The sequence below is a fragment of the Ciconia boyciana genome, chromosome 8, assembly GCF_034638445.1.
Source record: "Ciconia boyciana chromosome 8, ASM3463844v1, whole genome shotgun sequence".
Classification (NCBI taxonomy): domain Eukaryota; kingdom Metazoa; phylum Chordata; class Aves; order Ciconiiformes; family Ciconiidae; genus Ciconia; species Ciconia boyciana.
The window spans coordinates 60559493-60580720 of record NC_132941.1 but is presented as its reverse complement, the minus strand read 5'-3'; the positions used below and the strand labels follow the sequence as shown (position 1 = coordinate 60580720).

The 21228-nt window shown below is 44.7% G+C and overlaps 1 protein-coding gene across 3 annotated transcripts in view; it reads left to right on the top strand.

Moving 5' to 3' along the window:
• Positions 1 to 12836, top strand: part of RGS10 (regulator of G protein signaling 10) — a 35519-nt gene extending 22683 nt beyond the window's left edge. Inside the window, exons 5-6 of one of the 3 annotated variants that reach the window (XR_012043885.1) lie at positions 8137 to 8861; positions 9251 to 12836. Coding sequence is in view for 2 of the 3 variants with exons in the window: in XM_072870820.1 (XP_072726921.1) it covers positions 4796 to 4909 (114 nt within the window). In the remaining variant the exon portion in view is untranslated. Of the gene's footprint in view, positions 1 to 4795; positions 5000 to 8136 lie in introns of those variants that run through there. The other 2 variants (XM_072870821.1, XM_072870820.1) reach the window with 2 other exon arrangements.
• The last annotated feature ends 8392 nt before the right edge of the window (positions 12837 to 21228 follow it).

Below are 21228 nucleotides of genomic sequence, written 5' to 3'. Positions count from 1 at the left end.
TAACATTTGCATCTGGGTTAAAAACTAGTTAGGTCTATGATGCAGAGAGAGGTCCCAAATCGTTCTATGATTCTATGACTGTGGTTCAAATCTGAAAAGGGATATATTCCCCCTTTTATAAATGGTTTATAACTTTTTTCATCCTAAAAGAGAGCAAGTCTTAAAGTCACCCCGTTTTGCCAAATGTCTGCCCCCTGACATGCCAGAACAACTGTTTACGTGATGGGGTTCATTTCCCTGTCCCAGAGGCAGCCCCTCTTGTTTTAAATCCAACGCAGCTAATGTCCAAGGGTTTCAAGGGCTCTTTTGGCAGAGCCACAGTTAGAAGCAAGCTACGAGGCATCCTTTATCCAAAGCATCTGTGTCACTTCACTGTGTTGCCATACGAGCTCTCGGCAGCCGCTGCATGACTTCTGATCACTCTGATTTAGGAGCTTTGCTGTAATTAAGTGAAAGATGCTTTTCGTCAGTGCTATTATATCTCGGCTGATCAGTGTGGCAAATCCATTTCAGTCAGGAGTTAAAAAGCAGCTGATACTAAGGGGCTTGGGACGGTGGGGGAAGAAATAGGAAAAGGCATTTTACAGAATGTGGTCGCTTGCTGGATAAATGAAATGATAGCCAAATTTAACAGCACCCTCTCCCGGTTCTTGGCAGAATAACAGGTAGGGATATTGATCTTAGAGGAAGGCTGCGAATCCAGGAAGGTCACAGCTGCTTGTTTTCTCAAACGCGGTGGACTTGGTGAGCTTTCTATAAGCAATAAATGCAGCTAAGTTAAAATGCTATGCTAAAACACTAAATGGCTCTGTTTTTCATTAAAGGCAGTTGGTGGTGTTTTGACCAAAACTTAATCAAAACTTGAGGGGATCACTGTGTATAAGAAAACTGATTAAAATTGCTTTGAAAGCTGGCATTGTAGAGCAGATCATGCTCTCGACCTCCTGAGCATACTTCGTGCTACAAAACAACTTCAGAAAAGGGCCAGCAGTTGTCCCTTCCCCCAGCACTGTTCCTGCCTTGGGCTGTGCTCATTTGAATCGCTCAAAGACAGGACATTTCCTAAAGGAAACAGTGACCGGCATGCTGAGTATTGTAGCCCGGGCACGGGCACAGATGCAGTTACACGCTTGTTTCTGCCATACTTTTCTGTTGCTGTAGCTTTTCCAGAGGTACCGTACCTGAAAGTCAAAAACATTGCCTGTCTCTGTTCCTGTGTTACTCTTTGGCCTTGTAAAGTTTGTTTCACTTTACACACAAATGTACAAGCCAAAAAAAAAGGAGGTTGGATGAGAAAAGCAGTGCTGCGTGGGTAGGGACAGGGAAGGAGGAGCGTTACCCACTGTTCTGTGTCTCGGGCAAACACTGAAGTTGCCGTCAATGGAATGTCCTGATCCTGGGTGATAAATGCTCGGGGGCTTTTCATTTGCTTTGCAATATAAATTTCCAGCAGCATCTGGCTGTTTCCTTACCAGAGCGTGGCTGCAGCAACCCCTCAGCGCGTGTTTTCGTGAAGGAATCCCGGGTTTGTCTGTGAGCTGTTCTGCCTGGCCGGACCCCTCAGCCCCGGGGGAATCGTGGTGGTCGGCAGGGCTTCGACAGAACGACGTGCCAGCGTGCAGTTCAGCTGGCAGGAGCAGAGCTAAAGTTTTATCAGCCTTGACAAATGTGGTTTCCATTTTCCTCAGGCCTATCTCAGCTGCCCATGGGATATGACTGCTCGTGAGCATTTGATTAGATAGATTTCAAGTGTTTTTCCATGCCATTAATAAAAAGAGGTGGGAACTTGAAATATTTGAACGAGTTATGCTAACAGTTGCAGCGCTAAAGCTCTCACTAAAGTGTTACAAAAAATGTGCTAACTTAGAGGTAAGTTAAAACCTTTCAGGTTCTTTTTCAAGCTACAGTCCAGAGGAACAGCCTAACATAAATTTTTCTCAGTTCCTGTTCTGTATTTACTGACTTCATAATTTTTCCATGGTTTGAACACTAGGTTTAAACATTCTTTCACATCCACAGTACATACAACATAAAAATGTCCTTTTTACATACCTGAAATGCAACAGAGATGGACCAGGCAGCAAAGAGTATAGAGGACAATTTTGATGCCCCTCTTTTAGTCTGCCAAGAGATACTGAATGATATGAAACCCCAAAAATCGAAGGACAAAAGGCAGCACTGCTGTGGATATCACTGAGACCGAGTACCTCGGTACAAGACCAAATCGCAGGGGCAGAGTTTTGGCATTTCCCGCAGGAGCAACTCGCTCCCAAAATGAATGGGAAATCCGTTTCTGCTGCTTTTCTTGCACTGTTCTGTTAGCCACTATTAAAAACCAGGATTCTCAACATCCTGACCAAGCTACTTGGCAAATCCACAGGCCTAGAGAAGACCTCTTGGATTAAAATGACAATCTACCATGTAATGAAGATAGTCGGGCTCACAGAACACCTCCGACTGCTGCTCACTCCACATCTTTGACACCATTTCTCATTAAGGAAGTATGAAATTACCAAGTTTTTTTTAGAGCAAAGCTTTCATCCTGAAGCCAGAAAAGTACGAGCTGTGTGTTTCATCCTTTCATCCCTTTTCCCCACCCACTTCCTTTTCTACTGCAGAGAAATAAGTGAACTCTTTGTGATCTCTGCTTTCGGAAGGTTTCATCTCCCAAGCTGCTTAATAGATTATCAGTGGCATCCCAGCTAACAGATGGCTAGAAGTGACAGCAGTGCTGCAAAGAATTAAGTAAATTATTTCCATCTCGGGATTGGTCTCGTTCACTACGTTATGTAGCTTTTAAGCGTTTTCCATCCACTCGAATGAATATTTGTGTATCGTTTACGGAACATGAACAAAATCTCTCTGAACCAAAATTTCCAACCTCAAGGCGACTTGTTATTTTTGGAGTCATCATTAGGCCTTGGGCAGAGACTTAAGGGAAATCTTATCCTCTGTAGTTGGGCCAATAACACTGTAAACTTAAAGATGAACTGTCTTTTTCTGAGCTCAAGATTAGGCAATGAACCAACCTCTCACTAAGCCACTAGCAGCAGTCAGAAAAACTACTGAGCGTGGCAATTTTTTTGTAATTGTTTGTGTTTGTTATTTTGACTCTTCGCTCTGGTTTGCTAAAAAATCCCTTTCATGTGCAAGTATGGAATGTTCTTCTGTGAGAAGAGAGCTGCCAAAACCTGAATCAGTCTTTTTTTCTTCTTTCATTTTCCACCCCACTTCAGAAGAGAGGCTACAAGCTAGAAAAACAGAACTTGGAAATGGTGATTTTTTTCAGGGCTCAGCATTTTCAAAGAGGGATGCCCAAGGATGCGACAGACCCCCAGCAGGGTGGGGTGGGGGTGGTCGGAAAGGGAAAGCCGCACAGCTGAGTGCTGCCAAGAGTAGCTGTGTTCAAGGTTACGCTGTTGAGGTTCAGCTGTCCTTGCGTACACAACTGCTGTTTGAGCAAAGCTCTCAAACTGGATAGGAAAAGCAGGGGGGGAATCAGTCTATATGCAAAAAAGCCTTGATGATCTGCTAAATAAAATTGAGATAGCCAAAGCAGCGACCAAAGTGATGTAAATTAAGAAAATGGGCGTTAGTCTGCATTCAGACTAGTTTTGGTTTTGGTCCCGTATGAAATGACTGCAGGGGGACCAAGGCTGTTAGAGCAGGGTAGCTGTAGCTACGCTGCGAAAACCATTATTCACTTCACCGTCGTTTCTTAATTTGCCTATGGATGAGTTCAGCTGGGAACTAAGGTCTCCAAAAGTATGACGTGGGTATGTCCTGCCAACTTTTAATTTTACTTATCTGGCAGCAATCTCAGATTAAGCAGCATCTTGCTTCAAAGCACGTCTTGCTTCACCAGGTTAGGAGATTTATGAGCATCTGGACTCCAGCAGAACGAAGCACCCACTTGCAAGAGGATGTGCAGTCCTCACACCCACCCTCTGTTCATTCTCTGTGGTCTTCACCCTACTCCTTCACCCCTCCAATTTTGTGTAGGCATAACCCATATTGAGATTATTACTTTTTTCCCCCCTTCAAAGCTTATAAATACAGTATGTAGCGGTGGTTGTAACTCTGGAGGGCTGATGGATCATGAGCCCTCCTAGCTACCCTATACAATTGCCATTTTTCATCACAGGAAAAATGCAGTGATGGGAAAAAGAAGTAATTGTTACTGAGCTTTTCAAAAAAAGGAAAATCATGGCTCACAGTAATGTGAGCATTACTGTATTCCACTGAAAAGTATGTTAACTTGTTACAAGATATAACCTGTTTCACAACATCTTCCATGATATTTTTTTCCCTAACACTTAGGTGTATTACACGGTTCTGGTGCATTCGTGCATTCATGCATCTCTGCGATAGCCGGCAGTGGGGATTTTGCTAGCCATCCCCAGGCTTGCAGAACAGGCACATGGCAACGTGGAGCATGAACAGGGGCACGTAGGAGAAAGTTACGATACCCTTTACCAGGGTATGACCATTTTTTCTATTTGGCAATACATAGAAGCCATATAGAAAACTTGGTTTTACAAAACAGTCCTTGTTCTTCAGAGATCTATAAGCAGTTAAAGGGCAGGTGGGTCACATCACGCTCTCAAATATAAAGGATACCCCCACATACTATAGTTGCTTGTCCAGCTCCCTTAGCTCATCAAATACATTTGGTTCAAGCTGGGCAGTGCTGAACCTCAGTCAACCCTGAGAAAAATCACTGCAAGGGAGGGAGGGTACCCAGCGGGGCTGCTGTCCGAGCCTGCTCCTCTCAAACACAGGCACTGTTAAACAGGACTCTGGTCGACCTCCAGCTTCCCATCGCAGCACAAGAGGAACACTGTCTTATGAAGCGGAAGATACTGGTCAGAGCTTCAACAACGCAGGAGGCTTCGCAGGAAGCGTGTGAATCATTGCTTGTGCTGGTGAGCTCCTCGGGAATTGGGGCACTGAGGATGGGGCAGGCACTTGGGGCTTGTAAAGTGACTGTCGCCTTGAGAAGAGAGCTTCTTTAAAAATAAAGAGAACCTTTTGCTTGTGGGTATTTCTTTGGTTTTGTTTTATTTTTTGCCAACGAGACTAGAAACTAAGGCTTCAGTCTATTCCTGTTGTAGCTGTACTGATATAGATGGAGCTACGGCAAAAGTACATTTGGCTGTACCTTGCAGCGAATCATTTATGGGAGCCTGGACATGCCGCAGGTTGGCATTGCCACGGCTAAATTTGCTAAGTATGCTTTCCAAATGCATGTTCCACCAAAGCTGCAATCCCATTTATTTCTACAGATTAGAGCACTAATTTAAAAGTGATTTAATCAGGTGACGGCTTTTGCATCTGCTGCAGGTTTCATTAAAGTAACACCATTAATAGATTTGCATTTTGGGGACCTGTCTTAGATGCCTGTTAGAATTGACAGAAGCCAGAGATACAAGCTCCACCATTACATTAATGCTGGGATTTTCAGAGGCTTAAACAGTACCTAAAATTGTAGCTGGAGCCAGGGAGGGATTCGCTAAATGCCCTCCTTGCCCTGCTGCAGGGTGGAAGGTTGGTTCTGCCCCATGGCCGTCTTTTATATTTAACGTCTTGGAAAACTCGGTCGTAAGAGAACGGTGCTCGAATCTCAGCCAGAACCGCGGCAGGAGGATGACACTGGCTGATAATCAATGGGAAAAAAAGAAAAAAACCCGTAATTTTTCATACCCTGCCACCTCCTCCGTGTGACAGCCCCTCCCCTGCCAGGGCGGGGGCACTCTCGCCCTCGGGCGCAGCCGGGAAGGCTGCGGGGCCCCAGCTCTGCTCCGCGTTGGGCCCACGGCGGGAGCCCCACCGCGCCGCGCACCGCCCGCCGCTGCCCCGGGGACGCCGCGCCCCTTCCCCACCTCGGCGCGGCCGGCAGGGGGCGCCCTGGCGCCGCGGGCGGGCAGCGCGCGGGCAGGGCGCGGGCAGCGGCGGGGTCCCTGCGCCCGCGGCTCCGAGACTGCAGGCAGCGCTCGGCTCGTTTGGGGGGTGGTGGGGTGCGTGTGTGGTGTTTTGGGTGCTGTGCGTTGTTCCGGGACAGTCTGGGGTGGAACCACAGGCGTTGGGGTGTGCGATTTCTTACTGCGCACCCGCGAAGGAGCGCGGGGGGACAAGGCGGGGGGGAGTCCGCATCATACCCTGCCCCTCCCCGGAGCCAGCAGCACCTCCGAGGTCCATCTCCGCAAGCCCAGGGGAGCCCGGGGGTGGAATGGCAGGCAGGGAAGCCAAGGTAAGGGCTCGGCGGAAGGGACACCCTGTCCTGGGCCCCGCAGGTCTGTCCCGGGAGAGCTGTCGGCCCCGTTGTCCAGGCGTGAAATCCGTCGGGATGAGTCAATGCCAGGGCATCTGATGGACTGAGGGGAGTTACTTTATGGGGTGTCCAGGGGAGGAACCAAAGGCAGGGAAATGGAGGGAGTGTAGGTCATTTTGGGGAGGAACAAGTGTGGGGAAATAGAGGGATAAAGGGATAAAAAGGGCTGGTCTCGTCTAAAGAGTTTTCTTATTGGTACACTGGCCATGCCCTGTGCCCAGTCAGCAGTGGTCGGAGGCCCTGTGTGTCTGTGGTGGCAGCGATGGGAGAGAACGGAGTGAGTGGACGCAAGTGCCGGCGAGTGGAGTGGGACCAGGGGAGCCCATGTGTCTGTGGAGCTGGCAGCTGGAGCGAGTGTGAGTGGGCAAGTGAGTTCTAGTGCGGATCAAGCTGGCAAGTGAGTGAAGTTGCCTCCGAGCCAGGGCTATGTGTGAGTCTCTAAGGGTGAGCCCATGGGAGAAGCTGGCTGTCGGAGGGACAAGGGGAGTCCTAGCCGCTGCCAGAGAGTCGGCGGGGTCTGGGGATCTGTATGGCCAGCCGTTTATGTATTTTTGTATGCATATATGTGTATGCGCGGTGCGTATGTGTGTTCTGTGTATGTCTGCCCACTGGGAGTACCCACTCAGCCTTGCTCCCAGTGGGACTGGGGGCACGGAGCTGTGGCAGCCCTGCCTCTCCTGGGCTGTTCGATCTGGCCCAATTTCCCCCAACATGTAAACACCAAGTGGGGTGCTACATCCTTGCCAGGCTGCTGAGAGCACTGCTTGTCAGCCACGGAGGAACAGCTTGCTCAGTGCTGGCTGTCAGGACATGATGTCTGAAAGTGCTTTCAGCCCGGTGAGTTTGTAGGCAGAGCTTCAGCTCTGGCTGACCTGGACAGTGGAGGGTCCGCAGAGGCTGCTTGTGAGGGGAAGGGGATATCGCTCAGACATGCTGGAGCTCCGCTTTCTGCTTGAAGTAGGAAACACCACCTTCCCCGTGCCCCCATTTCAAGGCTTGTTGCTGGTAGAAGATCCCACAGTGCCAGCTGAGGTCGCAAGAGACAAGGCAGCACAGGGGACGGGGGGAAGGAAAGCAGTACACCAAGACAGGATATTTCTGGAGGATTTTACCTGTGTTCAGGTATTATCCATGCAGTGTCACAGGCCTCAAACAGAACGGAATCCACATGGATTTGAGGAGCTGCCTGATTTTTAACACTCCTTTGCTAACTTCAAACTGCCTTTTTGTCACTCCTTTCCCAGATGATTTAGCACAGGGGATCTTCCACTTTCAGTGGGAAATTATCTGAGGGCTTAGGGTCTCTTGGGAAATGAAGAGAGATAGCAGTCCTGATGGTCTTCTCTGAAGCTGCCCTCCCACCCAGTAACAGAGAAAGCGGCCATAACCAATACCTTCCTTCTCCAGCAGGAAACACTTGCAGCAACATTGTCCCAGCAGTGACATTTTTTCTGGACACCAAGGGAGCAGTCCTGGGGAAAGCAACCTGGGTTTTCCGATCTTGCTCTTGACTCTCATTCTCTGCCTGTGATATTTTTGGTAGCACTGATAAAACTCGACATCATGGATGGGCTTTTCATTGACTTGCAAATACTGCCCTGATACTGGAGATTGCCCTATATTGGCTTCTATTTGAAGAGAGAGAGAGTTGCAAACAGAGCTGTTTCCAGAAAGTGCAGATGATCAGAATACCAGGCACTCACTGCGTGGGGGCACAGGGCATCACTTGTTAGAATATCGACCTGTTATCTCTGATGTGACTTATGCATCAATACTTATCTCCCTTTGCTTTCCTCTTCATACAGGCAATTTCCACAGACAGCCATGCCAAGGTGGAGAGTTAAAGCTCAGCTCATGTACTGTCAACTTCTTTGTTTGGCACCATCTCTACAGGTGTTTTGGCCAACTGTGGCAAAGATCTACTAGATGGAGTGGTTGTGAGAGCAGCAGAAAACAAGGTGGGGAGGCCAGTTTGTCTCTGTGTGAGGAGAGAGGAAATGGGGGGAAGAGTGTGGAGAGAAGATGGAGGAGAAGTCAATGGGAACAGAGCTGATGGGAGGAAGGTGATGTGTTCACATCTAGACTTGTTACCAAGCGCAGCATGCAAGCGTCAGGAAAAATCAAGTAGATACCACCAAGAGAAAAAGAAGACAGGGAATCAGACCATCTGTGAGCAGACGAGAGAAGAAATCACCTGTGCGTTGGGGGTTATTATGTACTTTCCAAAAAGAGGAGAAGTTACCACAGCTGAAGATGCAAGGATCCCAGGAGACAGACCTTCCCCTCTTCTTTGGCTCTGTATTGCTGATATGACTTGGTGCAGCTGATAAACCTGTCAGCTCTTCATTGCTCTCACTGCTTTTGCAACTCAATTTGGCCCCAAGAAGCAACACCTGGAGAGGGCAGAAGGACAGAAATACGGTAGTCCTGAGCCTGTTGAGGTACCCAAATGAGTGTGGGAAGGTCCCTTACTGACGCCGTGCTTCAGCATGGTTAATCTGCGGACAGTTTGTAGCTCAACACAGTTCAGGTACTGAACACAGGCAAAATGAATGTATCTGGTGGAGCAGATCTGTATCTGATGACAAGCAGTCTCCTTGTTTATGACTTTTAATATGACTTTTTCTCTGTTTTCCCTCTACCCTGTATTTTACTCAGTTGTAGATTTGCTAATGCCCTCTTGTGCTTTAGAAGTTGCCGTGGGATGAAGGTGGGCAGATGAGGCACTTTGGGCTTGTGGAATAAGCACATTAGCTTAATGCGTCTGAAACACCTGGCAGTGTCAGCGCTGTCATTAAGTGTCCACCTTTAGTTTCCAGAATTAATCCCTCATAGAGGGAGGAGGCTGCTTTTATAACTTTCAGAGCACTTTTCTTGATGATGTGCAATGTTGTAAATGTGCTACAAAACTGTCAACAGGTTCAGGTGAATTCGTTCCTAACACAGACCAGCTGCAAGCAGAGACGAGGACATCCCATGCTGAACACTACTGTCCCAGAGGGATCAGCGCTTTCCCTGTGCTTTCAGTCACCCAGCCAGGAAGCTCAGAGACCTGTATTCAAAAACAGGAAAAGAAACAAAGAAAGAAAAGCCCTGAGCGCCTTGTTCTGGGGAACGCAGTGGTGAACCTCACAGCTTCCCAGCTGCTTTATTCTGTGACACAAAGGGTCACACCTGTCTGCTCCACTGGAGATGCTCACGTGGGAAAGTTTGTGCAGAAGGATATCAGAGTATAAATCAGAGTATTAATCACAAACATCCATAGCATTGCTCCCAAGTCAACTTCACATGCACTGAGAAATGTGGATCTTCTCCTCTTGTAGCTCAGCTCTTAGATTGCCCTTCCCCTCCTAGGAGTGCAGGAGTTACATTTTTTATTCTTTTTCCATCTCTTATTTAACATCCACTTCTAATACTCTACTTCCTGAAGTCTAAGCATCCCTAATCCCTTTCCTGTACTCCAATCTACAGTCAATTTAAAAAAGAATCAGAAGCACTGAGAGATATAAATGTAATTGTGGCGCAACCTAGTCAGTGAATGTTTGCTTCGGGTTTAAAGCTGGTGATTATGACAAAAATCTCGCTATCTGGGCCAGGAGTCTCTGGTGAAAATCCAATAGTAAACATGCCACGTGAGGCAAGCATTTGACATCTGCAAATGGGTGCCATCTGTTTCTTCTTTTAAGAGTATTAGCCATCTAAGGAAGGAAAAGAGATGCATGAAACTTGGTCTGAGGTCAAAAGAGTGCGAGTGAGATCAGGGTTTTGATTGCCAAGTAAAATGGTGTATAGATTCACACCCGCACACACACTGCTTTTTTTTTGCAAGTGGAGGGGAGATACTTGCAATAGACACAAAGTCATACCGTCCAGATTTGGGGCAAGTCTGGATGCAGAGGCAGTGATACAGCCCAGGCTTCTTTTTATCGACCAAAGCCTTTTCTAAATGAGGAACTGAGTAACCTCAGAAGCCAACAATTTTGACTCAACCTTTTGCAATTCTGCTTCTGCTCCCACCCCCAACCACTCATCTCTGGGCAAGGAACAGCTCATTGCTTCTCTTTTCATGACATACTTTGCTCCCATAGTTACTAGTAAAGCCTGTTCGTCTCCTTGGTCAGTAGGTAATGGAGTTGATTGCTCACCTCTCGTCTGTCCCACCTCTTGGCATTGCTTCAGGCCCCTAGGTTGCCACGGGAGCTTCAGCACTGCTTGGCTCCCCTGCAATCCCACCTGGCTCTGGCTTACCGAGGATTTGGGACTGCCTTCCCTGTCTCTGTTCTTAAGTGTTACAAACCAGCACTTTCCACAGTTTGACAAAAACTCTTTATAATTTAAAGGCTTTACATCACATAATACTGGTGCAAGATCGATGGCTGTGGGAAGCAGCAGCCTGTTCTGTAGGCACTAACTACAAGCTTACGTGGCAGCTCAGAGAGGTTTTGCTGAGCTGTGGGCTGTTGCAGCAGGGCTGTTGCTGGTCCTCAGGCAGACTCTGGCATGGCTATAGTACAGGACAGTGTACTGTAGCAGTGACATCCCTTTAACAGCAAGGAGGAAGAGATTTGCTGTGCAATTCACTTTGCTTTCTTTGTGAGTTTGCTTATGCTCACAGTCTTACATGAGAGCATCTTTCTGGATTTCAATGCAGGTTGTAGCAGCTTTTAAAGCTGCAGCTCTGGAGTGAAGGAATTAGATGGAAACCTCCAGTTTCATTTAAAAATAAGCAACAGCAAATGCCCCTTGATTGTGGTTAGCTCTAAAAAATGGATTAAACCATCACAAAATGCATCCAACTCATTTGGGATTTTTGTCAGACAAAGCAGCCCATGTTGGGAATGACAGGTTGAAGAGTATGGCAACAGCCATGCTGTGCAGAGACAAACCAAGGGTGAGGCATGGGGGGAATGCCAGTGGTACCGAAATATTAGTAACAACATTATACAAGTAAATACAAGTAAAAATTAGTCTCAGCTTAGTGGCAAATGTGGTCACAGATGACAGCTTGGCTGCAGTGACTATGGGGTGATGGAGTTAAGACCCAGAGTGAGCAGCAGATTTAGGACTGAGCATTAAGAGAAGGCAAACCACGTTTGGCCAACCCGAGCGCCTACTCTGGCAAAATGACGGGTTATGTGGATGAAGGGGTGTGACATACCTCGACTTCAGTAAGAAGTCAGCAGCTTACAGTCACAGACGTTACCCTAGTGTAGATGGTAGGGAAGGAGGTTCTTCTCGCTCGTTGCGTAAAACTATGTAGCCTTCAAAGTGTTATAGCTTCATGAAGCCAATACTATGGGAATGAATCCATACTTTTATACCACACGTCAGATATCTTTAACTAGGAACTGTTAATCACATTACATATGTGATACAAATTATCATTAAATGAGCATAGCTTTTCTTCTTGCTGCAAGGAATTTAATAATTTATATAAAGAGTGTGACAGCATGTATTTATTACTTGGTTTTGGATCTGGTTTTGGACCCCACATCCAGTTTGGACTTTTATTGCATCTATGTCATTCAGTGGTACTTTGAAAAATGAAACATTTCTGTTTTGCAATTTATAATTAATTGGGAATGTTATCAGTCATTCACCTTACTTATGATACTTGAAGGTTAGATATAAAAATAGACCAGTTCTTATTTGTTGAGGGGCTAGCAGAGAAAGTGCAAATGTTTAGCAGTAATAGGGCTTATAGAAACTTAAATAGTTCCTTGCATGATTTTTCTCTTAAGTGATTTACTCCTAAGGCAGAAGAACTGAGATTCATGGCCACAAGCTGTTCAGGCAAACTTCTATAAACAATGCTGGCTTATCTGACATGAGGAATGGTATAATAATGTGACTCTCCATTTTTTTAAAAAATGACCTTTTAAAAAGACTGTAAAGGTTAGGATATAAGGTGGGTAACTAATGAAGCCTACACACTGCTGAAAGTCATGTTTCTTTTCACCAGAGGATCAAAGGATAGTGTAAAGTTTCATGTTAAACAGGATAGAGAGCTTTGCTGAAGAGAGAATTACCTTGGCCCTGCTGTATGCAGTAATGATAAGGTACAAGAAGGAACACGGGATTATAAAAGAACAGACTCCATGAGCTCCGATTTTAGACTGCGGGAGTAGAATCAGAACCTCCCATTAAAACAGGAATGTGGGACTTTTTTTTTAAAGCTCCATGCAAGTCACTCATATTCATTAAGCGCAATGAGCAATTACAGATAAAAAGCTGCTGGTGTCTCACTTCAACCAGGCAAATGCTTTCAGGGGAGAAGAGGGAATGAATTTTGATAATGAGAGGTTTTCAGGCTGCACGTTTAAATGGAAAGAGGGAACTCTTTACCGTGTTGACAATAACGGTACATTTGCAGGTCCCCTGCAAAGCCTCTACACTTACAATAGATCCCATCTCCTAAAGCAACTGTGTCAATGGCAGCTATTTTGCACAGTTCTTATTTCTCTGAATCAGATGACAACTGTGGGCAGTACCATGAGAACCTTGATCTGTGAAATAATAAAGCTTTCTGTTGCCAGTGAAATTAGTTTGACTCCTGCTGCTGCTCTGTTTTTCTCTCCCTCTTCTCTTTACAAGGTAAGGCATATTCTGCCACCAGACAGATGCAAACTACTTGTTTCTGCATGGCTGAAGCAATTTAGACCTGGAGATAGTGACTTGGCCTAAAGACTTACAGACAAGACCCACCTCCTGCTTGTCCTCAGTGACTTACTGGTCCAGGTTTGCCTGGAACATATCCCAAAGACAACTTTGGCTCAGAGAATATCTGAAAGATCTGGGAAGGAGTAGTAGTAAATAAATAATTTTTTTTTTCTGCTAAATTGGACCAGGAAAGTCTTTTAGGAGGAAATTTTGTGCCAAGAAGCCTTGTTAATGCTTTGTTAATTTTTCTCAGGTACTACTAGCAAGGCCACATTGTACTTACGTATTAAGGTACCATTATGTATACAATAACAATGCAAATAGTCAGGGCTGCATCAGGGATGACTCATAGTTCTGTTACTTTGGGAGCATCGTGACATCTCTACATGCAAATTGTTACCATCAGCCTCATATTTGAATTTGTGTGTGGCTCATACAGAGCTATGGCCACAGACCCTGATCCGTGATACACTGGTGTGGGTGCAGCTGAAATGGTCACTCATACCCAGAGCTCTGCTGTCTGCCTGAGAATCCTTTTACTCTCAAATAAAAAAATGCCGGAGCCAGAACTGGTAAAAAGTGGTGTTGCATCTTTGCATGTGGACAGTGAAGAGCTGGATGTGACTGTTTAACGTGGCTTCTTTACTTATGCCTGACCTGCTTTTGTCCAGCAGCCAGGTGGGTGTTGCTGTTGAGGGTTCTGCCCTGAGCCTGCCAAGCTGCCATCTGCCAGATAGTCTAAAGCACTAACCTGAATCCAGCTGATGGTCTCATGGATAAGATCCAAAGCTCTTTACAGCTCACAGTCAGTGCTCTGAATACATGCATGCAAATATTTATAGATACCCTGGATGGATATGGATTTGTAGCTCATCCAGGACATCCACAAATATTTGCATGCACGTATTCAGAGCATGCAAATATTTATGGATACCTTGGATAAGCTAGAAGCCCTGGAGGCTGAGTGGATTGTAAATCCCCTCTATCTACCTTCCACAAGCACCAGTGAGCACAGTAATTACTCCATGGCGTGTGATGGAGAAGAGGCAGTTCACCCCTCACTACCAATGCTCTGCATGCAAACCGGCCACGGTGGGGCAGTGGATGGAGGTGCTGCCCTTCAAACGGCAGGAGACATCCGCTGGTGCTGTGGATGGTAAGGAGCCCCATGCTGCCAAAGTTCATGACATACCAACTATTGCAACTACATACATTTACCTGTTTGTAGCTGATGATACCACTGTCGTATCTTTAAATCAAAACCGTGGAGCTGTTTCCCCTGACTGCCCTTCACCTCTATGATATTTAGGTTGTAAGCTGTTCAGGGCAGCTATTGCTTCTTACTGTGAACATTTTCACAGCTTTGGCTGAAAGGAGTCTTGCTCTTACCACGGCCTCTTGCCAAATCTGCGCTGGTGCCGGGCTGTTTGAAGGCAGTGCCTCCCTCTCCAGACACGGCTATGCAAACAGCAAGGCATCTTGGATCTCCTCAGATCTCCAGGGCTGTAGCCCATCTCCAACCACACCGAGGAAGCCTAGTGGCATAGGATTTCTTGGAAGGAGTTTTTTATTAGGGCTGTCTACACTGTCTTTCTTGGCCTGTTGGTTAATTGTGTTGACTTACCTTTTGCCTCGCTGAGCAAAAGCCCTTATTGTTTTGCTGTCAGGGGTCCCTAGTCAGAAGGGCAGTGATCTGCCTGCTCCGATGTAAGCCGAGTGACAACTCCTGCGTGTGGGCTGTTGATCTTCTCTAATTGCTGACGCGCCAGCAGTCACATTAGGCTGTCTGAGATGTCAGTATGAGACTTTGTAATCCCTGCAAATTCCCCCCTCACCTGAGCCCTTTGCGTTCATGGTTTGGATTTACTGACCTTCTGTGAAGAGCTTTCAGAGGATAAAAGCGGCATTAATGGTTTGAGGGTTCCAGACCTCAGCGAAGGCATCACTCGCCTATGATCTCTAAGAATTCAGTTTAGCAAGAGCCGTACTGCTCTCAGAGCCGTACTGCTCTCAGAGCTGTTAGTCTGTCTGCTGTGTCTGCTGGCACTCATTACAGATTGTCAAGGGGCTCACTAGTACGAGATTACGCATTAGAGGAAAACTAGAAAAGAGAATTATTCTGGAATACAGATTGCTTCCAAACTCTTCTGAATCGTGCTGAAATGGTGGAACCTGCCTCAATGATGTGCCTGAAAACTTGCTATATAAAAGACTGTAAACCACTCAATTTTGCTGAACGTCCATCTGAGCTGGGACAATCCCATCTCTCCAGGAGCTGCAGTTGCTCTCGTAGGATGATGAAACAAAGGCGGTCAAACAGTATTAGCATGTGCACCTTGCCCATCATCCCAGAATATCCAGGCTTCCAGGACATTAAGGTTTGTATGCAAAAACTCTCTTTGCAATATATGGTAACTACTACCTATTCTTCTCTTAGAGTAATTCCCCTGCTTCCTGCTAAGCTGATATTTGGTATGATGGTAAGTTTTGGGCTGTGTTTTGGTATAGAAAAGCTTAACTTGAAAGACTTTTATTCTGGCACATTATTAAGTTGTTTATTAATTTTTAAACCATTTTTTAAGGTTTGAGGTAGGAAGGAGAGACTACTTTTTAGTCAAGCTTTAGTGTTCTTCAATTACCTAACTCATTCCAAAAGTACAGCCACTCTAGGCAGGGTCATTAGATTTGCTGGGTCCCTTCCAGAATGCAGTGTGATGGAATAGTGAGAGATCAAAATCTTGATTACTTTTCAGTTTACATGGCATGTCCAACCCACTATTTCTCGTTTGCGCTCAATGTTTTTCATTCATTACCAGTAGGCAACATGCCAAATGCTGATGATGGAGTGCCCTACTGAGACATTGCTGGGCTCTGAAACCAGATTTGTGGCTGGACCCTTAGCAAGTATCTAGACTTAATTAGCAATTGTCAAAAACTGCATGAATGATGGCTTTTTTTTATACCAAAGTCATTGTCAGGCATAATAAATGATTGCAAAATGTTCCATGATCCCGCTGTGGCTGTCATCTGCACACAGTATAGTCTTTCTTTTTATTGATTTGAAACAGTAATATAATATAAAACATTTCTTCCTTCAAGCTGAACTGCTAAGCTTTTTCAGAGAAAAAGCCATGGTCTAGTCTAACTTGGTGTACAGAAACCAGCTGTTGCTCCTGGTAGCTTGAGGCAGGCTGGGGTGGCTGCGAATAGCTGTGAGAAAGGTGGAAATGGCAGAGCAGTAACTTTGAAAACCCAGGGGACATTGAACTGCGGACACGAAAGGCAATCTTTTACATGTTGAATTTCTAGCAAAATTTTCTCTCGCAGTCAATAAAAGGACTCGCAGCTTGGGTGTTCCCCTGAAATCAACCTAAGGACACCCATGGGTGTCAATGGGGGCTGGATCAGGCCTTTCTTTGACTATTCAAGTAACTCGGGTATTAAATTGGTTAGTTAGCAAGGAGATAGGCATTCTATGATGGGAAAGGAGGAGAAAACTGTGCACATCTACGATATGCTGTGGGGTAATAATAATAGACTTCATAGTTTTAAGTGTAGAAATGTATTGTATGTGAAAATAGGAATTCTTGTAATAATACACTGCAATTCAGAGCAGAGTTATCTTGGAGTAAGGAAAGGGAAAAAGGATAAGAAATCTCTTACAAGTGGGATCTGGTTTTACCATGAAACAGCAGCTACAGGCTAATGAGATTTGAAAAGGATAAACCTGAAATTCTGTTAATACAGACAGGTGAGAGATTCTTTCAGAAAATTAGATTTTCAGAGAGGCTACACGGAATTGTGGCAGTACATCAGAGTCAGTGGGAAGTGCAAACGCTCAGCATTGTTTAACCTCAGCCCAATGGACTTCTGTTCCAGAGAGGGATTGGTACCAAACAGCTAGGTCTTCAGGGAATTTGGGTTAAGAACCTAAAACTTTCCGTAACACCTGTTTACTATATGGAACCATATACTTAAGATCCTTTTGCTACTTAAGCCAGCATATTTTAAATCGGATTTCCTTCTCCCTTCTGCCCCCAATCCTACCTCTCTCTCCCCTCTTATTTTAAATAGTTATCAAGAAATTATTTGGAAACTCCAGACTTCAACCGACTTTTCCAGGATTTGGAAAGAGGAAAGAGTTCCTCATCGCAGTTGAATAATTTTCCAAACAGAGCTTCATTAGTCCATTGCTTGGGGAGCTCTTCAAGAGGCTACTTGAAAGGCCACCCGACAACCAGCAGTGGCTTCCACGACAAGCCAGTGCAAGAGTATTTCAACGAGAGGCTAATGGAGCTCAGGAACTATGAAAGTAAGAGGTCTAATAGGAAGACAAAAGTATTTGCTGATAAGAACCAGAACCCCTTCCTCACCCGCAGAGCATCTCGGCGCAGAAGCAGTTGCAGTGCTGTGGTTATGATTGGGCACGGCAAGGAGAGTGAAGAGGCCTGCAGCTCAGCAAATCAAGACAACAAAAAGGTGATGGAGTGTAACAATCAAGAGGAAACCCAGAATGTCCCGGACCTCTACAAGGCTGACTTCTTGGACATTTTGACAATGCACATCGCTGCTCCCCTAGAAGCATTTGTGCAAAAAAAATGATACTGGAGCTGGTTACAGCTTTTCATGCAGTCCTGAAACCCAGGAAGAATTGTTCCTGTTCAGCACCATTCTGACTTAAGTAGTTCATGTATGTCAGTCCACTCTGACACAGAAATGTGCTTGTTTGTGGAAGAAAATGTTCTCTCATTCTGTGTTCTTGATTAACATTGCATATATTTGTTTTCAATTATTTTCCGCAAAGAATCAGTATAATTGAGACATAGTTGTGACTTATTATATACAGAGAGCAATGTTGTAAATACATGCACATATTACTTGAATTCTTACGTTGCCTTAAAAAAAGGTGATTAATGTCAGAGGAGCAGCTTGGTTTCCTGTTGGTAGGTTTTAGTGTGCAGTTTGTATTAGCTAATCTGAGGAAAGACTGTTGTGTTCTGCCCAGTTACTTTGCTTGTTTTAAGCCTCTTGGTTTTTATCATGTCACTTTGGCCCGACTCATTTATGGTGATGTTTTGCACGGATGCAAATAGTTGATGAGAAATGGTTGATTTTCACTCGTTGCCAGATGTAATCACCAGGTGGATCATTGTAAGTGTCTGATGGATGAAGCAGCAAACGCAGACAGAAGTTTTACTTTTAAATATGATCGGCCATTATGGTTTCATTTGCAGACTCACAAACCTTTGACTTAAAAGGCACTACAAGGGCAAAGAGGAAAAAAATGCTAGATTTCAGTGCAAATGATGGAATTAAGTATGGAAGAAGGCTCCTTTCCTCTCTTTCCTACTGTAAATATGAGAACAACATAGCAAATTCCTAATGTAATCTGAACTTCAAATTGTTTATTGTATTTTAGTGTTTATAGTGGTCATCTAAGTATACGTCAGCTGCAGCTGAATCTCTTTGTTATGTGAAATGTCAATGTTTAATTCCACAGTACACTGACTGAATATCAGACCCAAAGCAGGGTAATTATTTCAAGCTTCCAGAAAAAACTACTACTGCCTGTGGTATCATCAGCAATAAATTCCTCATTACAGTGTTGGTTTGAGTTGATGTTTCTCTCTCTGCTTTCAGACTTGTTCTAATGTGAGTAAGCCATGCCCCTGGCTAGACCTCATCCCTTCCAGTGCTGGCTTCTCTCCATCACTTTTACCTTCCTGTTCCTCCCATTTCTTCAGCCCTGGTGAAAGTGGCCCCAAGGCGTGTCTTGTCCCTTCTGCAGTTCATACTTTCCCTCTTCCCAATACTCACCTATTTGCAGAAATACTTCTTCTACTGCACTGCCTCCTCAGCTCTTGGGCCTCATATTTCTGTCTTTCAGAGTGTGTGAATGAATATATGCGGAGAGGAGAGGGCAGATTAAGGAGTCTCTCACGTCCCTCCTGCCAGTCCCCTCAGGAAACAACCAAGAGTTTCCCCCAAAAAGGGAAGGAAAACAGATAAGACTCATTCCACATCCCTTTCCCAATCCTGGGATCAATACCCTCTAAGGCAACTGAGACGGGATACTGAGAGCTCTCAGTCTTTTGTGTGTGGGAGAAAACATTATATACTTAGGCTAAATGAATTTTTCAGAATTCACAATTGCCTTACTGCTGCAAATGGAGGGGAGTAGCCAATTAGCTGAGATTTTCCCCGAAGGAAAATATTTTTTTAGATTTAAATGAAAGTCTGAAACACATAATGTATTAGCAGATGCCATAGAGAGGATGCATCTGGTTTTCATTGTAAATCTGCCAGAGGTTAGTTTCTCCTCTAGGAGTGAATGCATAATAATAACATACTATTATATGAGGGCATAATAATAACAGTGCATAAGGACAAGGGAACAATATTAATGGAACACAGGCAACCTTAATTCTTTCTTTCCTTAACAATGTGGCTTTGCACCCTTAAATATGTACTTTTGAAGTTTAGTTTCACAAGTCACTTCCTACCTACAAGCTTTTTAAAAAAGGCAAACTGCCTGCCTTCCTGCTCCTGATATTTTAATCATCATCACACTGCAATGACCCCAGATGCAGGTCTGGAGCATCCCGAGCCTCTCTGCAGACCTCTGCCATGTAAGCTAACAGAGGTCCATGGAGCCTTGCACTGCTAGGGAGCTACTGACCTTTGCTGACAGCAGAGGAACAAACTTGCCTTGAATTAAGAAAAATTTAAGCAGTGATAAACTATAATTAAAAAAAATAGAAAATCAGGTAAAATTTACCCAAGCGTCTGTGAATGGGCTACTCAAGCTCCTCAGCCTCTGCGGCAGAGTTACTCTTCTCCACTCAGGACAAGTCAGAGCACCAATTTTTAATAGGCCTTATTTTAATTTTTGTTTTTGACTTTTACTGTGTACCAAATATGAAATAGAATTACAAAACGCAAGAAATTAGTCTCTGACTTGGCAGAAACTTGTATTGTCTCCGCCCCCAGAAGCACCCCATAGACCTGAAATTGCACAGTCAGGCCCATTTATGGTATTTTTCATCTGTAACGCACCCTAAGGGATTAAAAAAGTCGACATGTTTTTAAAATTGGATTTCCTTCAAAATAGTGTAATGACTTTCCTCTGAGAAGCTGCGCATCTCATGCCAGAGATAGTGGAAAAGTCTAAGGAAGATTACATCTCCCAAGAGGGAACGTATCTAGATGTTGCTGTACAGAAAGGACATCAAGCTACAGAGAGAACAAAACCACCAAGAACTGTTAGAGAAGGAATAAAATTTCATCTCACATCTTCTCAGACTGTTAAAATCTTGCGAAAAATGGCTTCGGTTTGTTTGGAAAGTGATAATATGCATGACCTGAATTTATGTAGTTTATTACCTTAGGTTTTACTGAGTTTAGCTGTTGGACGTAGCTGCTGCTGTCACGCAGATAATCTGTTTTCACAATGTTCTTTCATGAAACTTGATGCAAACACTGTTTGCCATTAGCAGTCTCATAAAAATATTCTTTATGCCTCTTTGAAAAATTCTTCTTTCTCCTCTTAAAGAAAAAGCACTGCACCACTTTCCTCCTGGTGATTTTGCAGCTACTCTTTATCTTTGTTTTAGCCCTTTCTGTACGGAATACTGAAGAGCACACTTGGTTGGTCGTTGTTGTTGTTTTCTCCGTCTCTAAACACTTTCTCTCTGCCTAATTGGAGCTTAGGGAAAGTCCTCTGTAGGGCCTCATAAATCAGACAGTGCTCAACTTAAAAAAATAGTTCCTGTCTTCTGAAGCCTGCGTCCCTACTAGTGATTTTGTCATCCTTTCCTTGAACTTATTTTTAAGGTCGTAAAGAGTTGTGTTGGCTGACAGTTTGCAGTGCAGAGGAAGGCTGGGGATGTGAGGATGGGAGGCAGAGGAAGGACATCTCAGGGGAAACGCAGCCTGCTTTCAGATGAGAATCTGAACCTCCACAAAGCGAGCTACAACCTCAGTTTGGTTTTCAGTTCCCTCAATCTCTGTGAAGATGTGATGGGGCAGAAAATACAGAAGACAGTAATATTAAAACATACGAAGCCACTAAGGCATCTAGCGTGATATGGGCTGCATCCCACTCTCACTGTAATCACCTTCAAGATCCCAAGGACTTGAGGAAGCTCTGTTGGATTATGTGCCTCATTAAAGCAAAACGTATAGTTTTAATGTATTTAAATTAAGGAATTTATTAAAAAAAAACAAAGCCAAAAAAA